Raw genomic sequence first — 11928 nt, 5'->3', positions numbered from 1 at the left:
AGTTCAAGGTTTTTGCTACTAGTCGCAGTCTGAGCTCCCTTGGGGTTATAATGCAATTCCATTCGGTAACATTAGTGGAGGAATTGTTGCCAAAATCACAGCGTAGCCCCAGCCCAAAAGGTTAACTGCACCCCTCTACCTGATACCAATGCGAAGACAGGTGTAGTATCCTACTACTAGTATGTAGCTGTATACTGCAGCACTACAAATCCCAGCAGTATAACCACCCCCTGGCTGCCTAACCCTCTTACACCATCCCATATGACTACAGTACGTGCTCCACTACCACTGGCCATACTCCATTATTGTACCTATGTCCCGTGCAGTGATGGCCCCTCCAGTCTCTGCTCCCGCCCACTTCAAACTTTCCAGTTTTCACCTAGGCAGCCAAGGTCCTGGCAGGGTGATACAACCAACAACACCCTGTCAGTACGCTCCTAAAATGTACGCAATGGTAACATAACACGGAAATTTACAAAGCAAAATGTTCTCTTTCATTTCAGTAACATGAATTGTTCTATGTCCACATTGTACCATAAACGTCAGCTAATACAACAGAGTTCACTACACAGCTGCCAGGACAGTCCGGCATGCTCTGCGGTACGAGCGTGATGACGTGTTCGTGGTGGTGGAACGCACGTGTGAGAGTTGTGCGTTCCAGGCAGCCAGGTGGTCAGCATGGGGAAGCTGAACGTGGTGCTGCTGCGGTATTTGTCCAGAGATGACTTCAGAGTGCTCACTGCGGTATGTACGGGGGTATGGTCGTGTCTACATTGAGCGATAGTTCGTCTACATAGCAGTCTGTCCTAGGAGCTCGGGGTGAACTACAGTCCATGACCCGCCGCAGCTCTCACTCCAGTAGGGAGGTTTGAGGTTCTCACTGACGACCTTTAGTTCAGCCAGAGTTCCCAGTTACTGAATTGGGCATAGAGTTCGGGCTGGACCTTATGTATATTCTCAGGATAGGTCATCAGTAAAACATTAGTGGGGGTCTGACACCCAGACCCCCCACTCATCAGCTGTATGAAGGGGTCATGTGACCTCTATGACGATTTCAGTGCTTACACCCAATGCCATCTGATTCAGATGAGCTGTACAATGTATTTACCCCCTCCCCAGATCGCTTCTATAGGGGATGCTATAATTACATTGTACGGCCAATATGAGTCAGATGGTGCTCCATGTAATCACAGAAGGGAGTCACAGAATTAAATAAATGCTGCATCACTTTCACACAGCTGATCAGCAGTGGTCTCCGCTATCGGACCCTCACTGAGCTGTTAACTGATATGAGTAGGATAAAGGGACCGTAATAATCCATTGAGGGAGTTTTCTGGCCTCATATCATTTTTTTTCATACTGACATGGACAGGATAGGTCGTCAGTATATGATTTGTCAGGGTCCGATACCCAGTGTGACCAGCATATAGTTGCACATAGAGATGAGCGAACACTGTTCGGATCAGCCGATCCAAACAGCACGCTCCCATAGAAATGAAGGGAAGCACCTGTGACGCCATCCGCCGGCAAAGTCAGCGTCACAGGTGCTTCCATTCATTTCTATGGGAGTGTGCTGTTCGCATCGGCTGATCCGAACAGTGTTCGCTCATCTAAGCTGATAATGCCCACCAGTGAAATGTAAGTCGGCAATCAAAATACATATAAAGCCAGCCAACCTGACAGAAGTTACCTGCACTATGGGGTTGGTTATAATAAAGCCATTTCCCATAGCGGAGGTAATTAGTGGTGATAGTAGGGAGGAGGCTGAGCGACACAAGGGCCTGGTGCTATTACCAATAATGTGACCTATGAACTCAGCCCAGAACCACCGAGTACAAAATTTAAACCCCATTCCTGAGAAAAAAAAATAAATAAATCTGTGCAGAACCCTTTTAAGGCCGGGGCCCCACGTGCCGGAAACGGCACGATTCTACCATGGTGTAAACGCTGCAAGAAAAATTGTGGTATTATACAGCAACAGCAAAGTGGATGGGATTCATGCGAATCCCGTACCCACCCTGTGTTAAAATCCACAGCGTGAATATGCGGCATGTCAATTATATCTACAGAAACGCCGGTGGCTTTCCAGTAGATATAATTGTAACAGACCATGGAGGGGGGCAGCACTCTGGCTCAGTGGTTAGCACTGCAGCCTTGCAGTGCTGGAGTTCTGGGTTCGAATCCTGCCAGGAACAACATCTGCAAGGAGTTTGAATGTTCTCCCCGTGTTTGCGTGGATTTCCTCCCATTCTACAATGACATAATGATAGGAAAAAAAAATGTATGTTGTGATCCCTATATGGGGCTCACAATCTACATATTAAAAAAAAAACACGGAGGAAAACTCTGTGAACTTTCTGTTCAAAGAACCACGATGCGTTCCCACTGCGGTTGTTCCCACTGCGCTTTAGTGTGATGTTTCCAGCCTGTGGGGCCTTAGCCTAAGATTCTTAGGCTGAGGACCCATGTTGCGGAAATGCAGATTTTTTAGTTGTAGATTTTGTTGCGTTTTTTTTTTTTTTTTTTTTTTTTTATAGCCAGGAGTGGACTAAGAGCAGAAGGGAGAAGTTTATAGACTCTATATATTTCCCATTCCTTTTGTAGCCATTCTTGGCTTTGGCTAAAAAAAAACCTGCAACAAAAAAAAGCTGTGTTTCCGCGACGTGGGGCTTCAGCCTTACTGTCTGTCTTTGGAGTCTTGTTAGGATTTACTCTTTTTACTTCAAATTGTATAAATCTGTATATCACGGAGCTCAGCTTCTTGATAGTGCTGAAGAAATCACCTGACAGGGTCACATTAAAGGGGTTAGCAACTTTATTTAAAAAAAAAAAAAAAATTAAATCCGCTAAACTACAATTTAATTGTGTCGTGCCTACTGTATCTGTGAATTGTATTATAACTTACCCTTGTCGCAGTTTGTTCATTTATAGGCCATGTAAACACTATAGACCATTTGGTGTGATCGCTTGATTTACCTATGTGACCGCTCTTTCTGTTGTTATTTGTAGCTACATCTTCTTCTGTGTAGGTACTAACTGCGTCAGCTTTCTATGTAGCCCCTGCACAGAAGAGGATATGCTCAGTTACAGCCTAATAGTAGTCACTCTGGTTGCATTGTCTTCATTAATGACTGTTACTGTTTTCTTTAGGTTGAAATGGGCATGAGGAACCATGAGATAGTGCCCGCCAGTCTCATTGCCTCCATAGCCAGTCTGAAACATGGCGGTTGCAACAAAATCTTGCGAGAGCTTGTAAAGCATAAACTTATTGCATATGAGCGCACAAAGAGTAAGTATTTTTGTTTTTTGTTTTTTTTTTAACAAGCCTGCATCAACATAATTGATTTCAGTTTAGGCAACTCACGACAGCAGCCGTAGGTTAAAGGTTATAGGTCAAAATGGGGTTCCTGAGTCCCAACTCCACTCTATGTATTTCAGTAAAGCAGTAGTTGCACATCTGCAGTCCCATAAGGGTAAATGCAGTGGCAGCAGATGTGTGAGCACCACTTCATTTAAGTGGGTGGATCCATGTCCCTTATTTTTGTCAAATGTGAGGATCCCAGTTGTTGTACCTTCACCAAACGCCTTGTCACCTATGCTGTGGATATTGGATAAGTGATGATTGCGATACAAGCCTTTAAAGAAAATCTTTCATGCCCTCAAACATGTGCCATGTTACATATCGCTACAAAGCTGACACTGTGCTGAATTCAGTGCAGGTATGTGCCTCTATGACACAGATATTGGTGCCATTAGTTTTGGTACTGATATCAATGCACTGTTAGAGGGTCCGGCCTCACAGCTTGTCCCCCTGACGGTACTCTTTTGCACCTGTACTGTGAAGGGGGTGATGGCGCGGAGCTGTGAGGACGATCCCTTTGACATTGCAGTGATATGGGTAACAGCACCAATATAACATGGCACATGATAGAGGACATGAAATTCCACTGTAAGGGCTAGTTCACACGTGAAAACCGCCTAGCTTATTTGTGCGAGGTTAAAAACCGCGGGGATTTTAGCATTCCGCGCGGTTTTTGATGTGGTTTTCGCTAGGGTTTGTTTTTCCTATATGTGCTATAGAAACCGCGGGCGAAAAGCGCGCGTTTTTTTGCAGAAAAGGTTTTCGCCTCCCATTCACTTCTATGGATTTCTTCAGGCGTTTTTCGCCTGAAGAAAGGTCATGTCGCTTCTTTTTTCCGCTAGCGGCGATAAACCGCTAGGAGGAAAAAAAAAGCTAGCGGTCTATATAGACCACTATTGTAAAGGGGCGGTTTTTGAAGCGAAATCCGCTGTCAAAATCCGCCCCTTTGCCCACGTGTGAACTAGCCCTAAGTTCAGACTTTGTATTTTGGGGTTTTCAGCCTGTGGTATAGTTACAAAAATAATGTAAATATTGAAATCTGCATTATATCCATTGTGAAATTTGTTGTGCAACATGGAATTTTACACAAAGTAGATTTGGGTGTGGATGCTGTCATACTATATGCAGTATTTACAATGCCAGCTGAGATTGCCTTTATTGCTTTTGTTGAATGCCATGACAGCTTTTATGAGAGAGAATCTTCTATGTAATTGGTTTATAGTGCTCTGGACCCAGAAGTCTAACACTGGACCTCTTTAAAGTGTACCTGTCCCCTATACAGGGCAAGGGGGACGGAGTATACTGCAATGACCAAAGCCTGTGTTATTGTACAGCATATATATGCAATTTTTAAGGCATATTGGTTACAGCAGTAAACAAGGAATAAGCGAGACTGTAGCAAATACAGTATTTTATTGCATCACTCAACAACTTTAACTGTATTGCAGAGGGTTTGAGGTTTTGCCTCCCTTATTGGCACTGTGGTGGCATGCTGTTCCTCTGAACACTTAGATGGGCTGGAGGCAGTGATTTATTCTTGTGTTTCCTATTCAGCTGTCCAGGGATACCGGCTAATTTATGGCGGATATGACTACCTGGCACTAAAGACTCTTTCATCTCGAGATGTCGTCACTTCAGTTGGCAACCAGATGGGTGTTGGTAAAGAGTCAGGTAAGAATGTTCTTCTATTAAAACCAGTGGTGGATTTAGTCTGCATTTTTTATTAAACATCAAGATGTCACGTCCGTGCGTCTAGAAGGTTGACTGTGCATGTCACTGTATGAAGCTGACCGGAATCAAAGAGTGGCAAAAAGCAGATACTTAGATTTAGGAGCTGTACACACAAAGCTTAGACCTTACAAGCATACATATGATAAAATGAGCTGCTAATATTAGTCACATACTGATGTTTTCAGAGGTTTAGACTACAGGACAAAACAGTGATTGTGGTTAAAGATTTTATTTTAGCCTTTAGGTGAATGTTAGACAAACCAGCGAATTTCAGTAGGATCAGACAACCAATCAAATGTGAAAAAGGGGTTTCCCATGTCTCCCTTTATGCCATATATCGACAGAAAAAAAGGGTCAGCATGTTAAATTCCAGTTGCAGAAGTGTTTGGCTATGACTTATTCCTTTCTCTGCTTTTTGGATACATGCATGTTTGACTCTGTATGTGTATGGGGTAGGAATATCTGTCACAGCTGACCGCTTTCTACAGTGTCTGGCCACCTTTACTACTAGGAATGCCCTTAAATTGGCTATTCTGTGTGAAAAGTTCACAGAGCTTAAATTTTTATATACACTCCTCCACATTGGATTTGCAGACCCATGAAGGACAATCCATAAACATATGCTAATGATCAAATCTTCAAGCATTTAGCATCTATCTATGACTTGTTGGAGGGGCATAAAATCTGACCACTTCATCCTTTTTATCCCTTCATCGCTTTTATCTTGGATGCAATGATTTGCTTAATTCGTGCCTCCATTATAAATGAATAGTAAGATCATATGTCACACTTTGTACTATATCTTATTAAAAATATACATTTGTTTTCTTCTCCACTCTTCAGATAGAGTTAATTTCTCCATATTAATCTATGAAGAGGGGAGTGGGGATAAAAAAGACACTCAAATAATTGCGGCTGCTACTATACTAAAGCTACTCCTTGTGTTTTTAACACTGAGAGGTTGTAGATAAAAAGCTACTAATACATGGAATGAGGCAATAAATCAATCAACTAGGCAGGAGAATCCTTCTGAACCCCTCCCTGGTGTATGTGTGAGGATGAATACGCCAATGTAATGTAAGCAAGCAGTCAGATTGAGGGTAAGGACTGGGAAGATAGATTAATAAGTGGTGAAGGAAACAGATCTCCTTAATAAGATATAGTACAAAGTTTATTATATTCAGCAGCACTATTCATTTCTGAAAAGTTGTTTTAACTGGAGGAACTTGTTTCTTACTTGGTTTAACATATCCAAACATGAAACAACCAGCTATTCAACACAATACTGTTTTGTGATATCTTGAGAGTGTGTGCCTTTAGCCACCTTGTGGTTATGTTGGGCAAGGCAGCATTTCAAGGGTTTTGTTAGAACGTAGTTCTATAATATTGATTGCTTTCATGAGCGTCCTTAAAGGGGAGTCCTTAGAAGTCTATGGGGTAATGCTGCAGCACAGCTCTGCTACACTGCCGCATCGCAAGTGTTCTCCTCCTGAGGATAGGCCATCAGAAACTGGATAACCCCTTTAACCAAATTCATGATAAGTTAAGGGTGGACACATTTGTATATACGTGTATGTAATGTTTACACGTGCTGGTACTATGATATTAATTTGCTCTACAGTAACAGTGGCATCTTCTTACTGCTCCTTATAGATATCTACATTGTTGCGAATGACGATGATAAACAACTCGCATTAAAACTTCACCGCCTTGGAAGAACATCTTTTCGTAATCTTAAAAACAAGCGAGATTATCACAAGCACAGACATAAGATGTCGTGGCTCTATCTGTCTCGTCTGGCTGCTATGAAAGAGTTTGCATACATGAAGGTAACTTGGTGATATTTTGGTTAACATATTCGTTCAGTGTGTGGAAGGGTAAAAAGGCTTCTATGTTTATACCATAGATAATGTGCATATTCTTATTGTTCTTTTTCTTAAAGAAGACCTTTCATGTCCTCAGGCACTGCTACCTTCAGTGCACTGTCTGCTTTCCCGTTATGTGCCCCAGGAATGGAGATATTGGTGCCATTATAAGGGCACTGATCTTTGCCCACTGTCAGCAGGACATTCTTGATAGTCTAGCTGGGCTGTAAGGAATGTCCCCCTGACTGTACTCGTCCTTAGACTAGTACTGGGGGGGGGGAGGGGCGTTCCTCACAGCTTAGCGTCATCGCTGGGCGGTAAGGAACCCCCCTTTGACAGTACAGAGATATGAACGACTACTGTCAGGGGGTGCGTTCCTCACAGCCCAGCTAGACTGTCAGGAACGCTCTTTTGACAGTGGGCAGAGATCAGTGCAATTATAACGGCACCAATATCTCCAGCCCCCGGGGCATATAATGGCATTCAGCGCACTATCGGCTTTCTAGCAGTATATAAAACCGAAGTGCCTGAGGACATGAAAGATCCTCTTTAGAGAACCTCTCTGCATAAACATTTTATCACGAGAAAACCAAGTTTGAATTGGGAGCTGGTCGTAAATGCATGTCGATAGAGATGAGCGAGTAGTATTCGAACACCAAGGGGTTAAATGCATTGAGTATTCGATGTGCTTAAAGAGGACCTTTCACCATTTTTCCCAAAGGCAGTTCTGTATACTGCCGGAAAGCTGACAGTGCGCTGAGTTCAGCGCACTGTTGGCTTTCCCGATCTGTGCCCGGTGTGAAGAGCTTACGGTCCGGTACCGTAGCTCTTCTATGGTCAGAAGGGCGTTTCTGACAGTTAGCCAGGAACGTCCTTCTGCCTCGCGGCGCCTATCGCGCTGTACAGTGTGAGCGGGGAGGAATGCCTCCTCCCTCTGCTCACACAGCTCGTCCATAGACGACTATTATCAGGAGAGGGAGGGGGCGTTCCTCCCTGCTCCACAGTACAGCGCGATTGGCTGCGCTGTGAAGAAGGACGTCTCTGACTGACTGTCAGAAACGCCCTTCTGACCATAGAAGAGCTACGGTACCGGACCGTAAGCTCTTCACACCGGGCACAGATCGGGAAAGCCGACAGTGCGCTGAACTCAGCGCACTGTCAGCTTTCCGGCAGTATATAGAACTGCCTTTGGGAAAAATGGCGAAAGGTCCTCTTTAACCCCTTGGTGTCCGGCCGCTTACACAGATACCTATGGAGGGGAGGTATTCGATCGAATACTACTCGCTCATCTCTACATGTCACCTGCTCCTTTCCTTTTAATACAACCACTAAAAATAGCCAAAGTAAAGCCATTTTACGTAACTAGAAGCATATATCAGCGTCCCACTATGACAGCTCAACTTCCATTCACTTCAGCGAGAGCAGAGCTACAGTAACACTGCGCAGCCATCATAAAAATGTACAGAACCATTGTTTATTAACATTCATTTTTAACCATGAGAATAAGCTCTAAAAGGGAATGTTCTTTATTAGAGGCCTTTAGGATTTTAAAGTACCTAGATGTAGATTGGGAATGGGGCTGTGTACTGATCTCAGTGATATGCTGCTTTTTAGGGTTAAATGTGACATTAAAAATCTGCAAAGTCTGTCCAAGGCAGTTTTACTTCCCCATCGGCCTGGCATAGTGAGAGGTGTAAAACAGATTTATCTATTCAGGTTAGCTTGGTTGAGATATGTTGTGTCGTTTGGCTTGGCACTGGCGCATTACTTATACTATTAGCAGACAAGCCAATGGTGTTTTAATAACATCTTCTGACTTGGACAAATATTGCACTTGAGACCAAAATGTTCAATCTGCGCCACTGGGCAAATGTGACTTGTATAAGAGAAACCGTGTAAGCTGCTTATGCTGGCTTTGTCTCCCGGCTTCTCTTTATTGGCTTGTTAGAGATGGTGAACCACAGTTTTATTTAATACAATCCAAAGTAAGCAGAGAATCAGGAACAGTGCTGCGTCTAGAGATCAGCTTGTGTTTTACCTAAATGTCAGCCTCTCCAAATGTTGAGCAACCGTTACACGCCAAAGGGTAAAATTATTGGGTGCTATCAAATATACCGCTGTCGCCTCTCACTGAGAACAGGGGTGTCCTATTCCCCTTGTTTCAAAGGAGTCATTGTACATATACCTGTGGTATTCGGTGTAAACCATTTCTTATATATAATGGTATATAGGAATGGAATAGTTCACAGCATTCTGATCAAATAAGACTGTTCACATAGATGTCATATAATTGCAGGAGCCATGATGAACGTTATGGATCCGCTATATATTGAGTTAGGACTCATCACATTGGTTGGCTAAGACCTATTTCAGACTTCTATAATTTTGGTCCATATACAGTCTTCATGTACACATGCGGACTGTATAGATATATACAAAAAAATTCTTTTTGTTAATAAATAGAAATGAGCGAGTACTGTTCGGGTCAGCCGATCCGAACAGCACGCTCCATAGAAATGAATGGATGCACCTAGTACTTCCGCTTTGACGCCGGCCAGCTGCTTAACCCCCCGCGTGCCGGCTACGTCCATTCATTTCTATGCGAGCGTGCTGTTCGGATCGGCTGATCCGAACAGTACTCGCTCATCTCTATTAATAAGTTTTTGGGTGAATCCCACCTAAGGAAGATGTCCAAAAAATAGAGAAAGCGGGACTTGTTTTGTTTCATTCTACACCTTTACTATACCTGCATGCATTGGTGTATCTGGTAAAACTACCAGAATTGTCATTCCCTTTTGCAAATGACACCCCCCTGCACTCTCATATGTCAGCCATTGGCATGAATGACTATACTTGAGCAAATTTAATAATCTGAGCCCACCACAAACTTCACCTGGTTTGTCACCCCATTACAATATCTGTATATTGTCAAACCTAGAGGTTTGTTGCACATTAAAAAAATGATGTAGTTGGCTATGAGTGGTGGTCTCTCCATATAAAACCCTATATTTAGCCGTTCACGTTGGAAACATCAGAGAAAATATTTCAGTGGTCACTTTTTGCCCCTTTTATATGTCATATGCATAGTTTTCATGTGTCATCATAATACTATGTTTTTATGTATGTCACGCTTTTGGAGAACATTTTTATGTGTGAAATCCACTTTTGGGTTAAGTTAAAGAAGTTGTTCAGGACTTCGAAAAAATGGACATCATGTCTGTTGGTGACATGGCTATGCTGCAGCTCAGTCCCATTTGTTCTAATGGGATGGAGATGTGGCATTGCCATGTGACCAAAGGAATTCGTGCACCACCCCTTTTAAATAGGTTTTCAAGGACCTACATATTGATAGACTATCCCTAGGATATTGATGATTAGAGATGAGTGAGTACTATTCGAAACGGTATTTTCGAATAGCACGCTCCCATAGGAATGAATGGACGCAGCCGGGGCCGACGTCCTGCCGCTAAACCCCCGCGCATCGGACGTTCCCTTTCATTCCTATGGGCGCGTGCAATTCGAAACTACCTTTTTGAATAGTACTCGCTCATCTCTATTGATGATCTATCCTAAGAAGAGATCATCAGTGTAAAAGTTTTACAAATTCCCTTTAAAGTCTTGTTTCCCTAAATGCTTATTCATTTTGAACGTTTCTAGGGGATCTCTTGTCCTTCAAAGTCATGATATCTAGCAGGATATAGATATAATAACATTTCATATGATGCAGAAATAAAATGTTCTGTTGTATTATACAAAGGCATATGAGATTTAAGATAATTTTATATGTCCATATGTTTGGAGCTCAAGGATCATACCGCCATGAATGTCTTATATTGTTGCAGGGTTTACTTGTCAGCCAGTGTATAGAGAGTCCTACTGTAGTAAGTTCATGAGTACAATGTTACCTTGGGACCTTAACAAATCCTTCTTAAGAATCCCTCCTTTCCTCATTCTTCAGTAGGTTGATGTGTGAATACCTCAGATATTCTGAGGAGAATAAGACGTTTAAGACATTTGTTATTTCCTCTCTATGCCTCTCATCCGTCCTTTGAAAGCAGGAGACATATGTACGGTTCGTGCTGTGTAAGAGGCGTATTAAATAGCTTCTGCTGTTCCCAAGGAAGAATGTCATCCTTAAGCCTGAAATTCCCCAGTCTAATTGGTTTTCTGTATATCCATCAACTAAAGACCTGCAGATCAAAGCCTGGCTTATTCTGGGCACAGGGATCTTTTGTCTGTCTGGATAATCGCTAATACTCCAAATGGTAAATGATCGCTTTGCACATTGACGCATCAGCGTGATTTCTATTTATTATATTCCGGTTCAAGCAGAATCTGTATATATCCAGGGTTATAGCAGTCACTTGTATGTGATGGGACCTACTCCAAATGTCTGCTCTCTTTGCTGAGACTGCCAGCTGGAGTAGGGAGTCGTATAGCTCAGACAGTGCTCACAGGCAGAGATAGATAGATAGATAGATAGATAGATAGATAGATAGATAGATAGATAGATAGATAGATAGATAGATAGATAGATAGATTAGATAGATAGATAGATAGATGTTCTCCTCCAGGAAAAGAGAAACTATCTATCTCTATTGTGTAAGTCAATATCAGACCCTTTTAACAGATCTTACAGCATGACCGAGGATAATAACCAAACCAGAGTTCTCTGCAGACGGTTGTTGAGGTTCTAAACCCTCATTGGTACAGAGCAGGGGGCTGGTTGTTGTATGATGGCGGAGTGTGGTGGGGGTCACTATTTCTTCATGCAGAGAATGCTAGCCAGCATAGGGAGTGTTATAAGCCAGGTAATGCTCAATGCTGGTAAAAAATGCCAATAAGTGGCGCTAGAGAGACACAAGGAGAAACAGTATACTTGAGGCCTACACGAAACACCTCTCCCCATCATGTCTATTCTATATGTCCTTTAGAACTAGGCTATTTTTTCTTGTTAGCTATAAGATAATT

General features: G+C 42.7%; 1 protein-coding gene across 1 annotated transcript in view; it reads left to right on the top strand.

The window, feature by feature from the left end:
- The first annotated feature begins 619 nt into the window (after positions 1 to 619).
- RIOK2 (RIO kinase 2) overlaps positions 620 to 11928 on the top strand; it is a 30517-nt gene continuing 19208 nt past the window's right edge. The window contains exons 1-4 of the mRNA XM_075271461.1: positions 620 to 744; positions 3151 to 3289; positions 4916 to 5032; positions 6746 to 6921. Of these exons, the coding sequence (XP_075127562.1) occupies positions 679 to 744; positions 3151 to 3289; positions 4916 to 5032; positions 6746 to 6921 (498 nt within the window). The 5' untranslated portion in view covers positions 620 to 678. The remainder of the gene's footprint in view (positions 745 to 3150; positions 3290 to 4915; positions 5033 to 6745; positions 6922 to 11928) is intronic.

This window comes from Leptodactylus fuscus, chromosome 1, assembly GCF_031893055.1.
Source record: "Leptodactylus fuscus isolate aLepFus1 chromosome 1, aLepFus1.hap2, whole genome shotgun sequence".
Taxonomy (NCBI): Eukaryota; Metazoa; Chordata; class Amphibia; order Anura; family Leptodactylidae; genus Leptodactylus; species Leptodactylus fuscus.
Note: the sequence above shows the minus strand (reverse complement) of the source record. Positions and strands in the feature narration are given on the sequence as shown.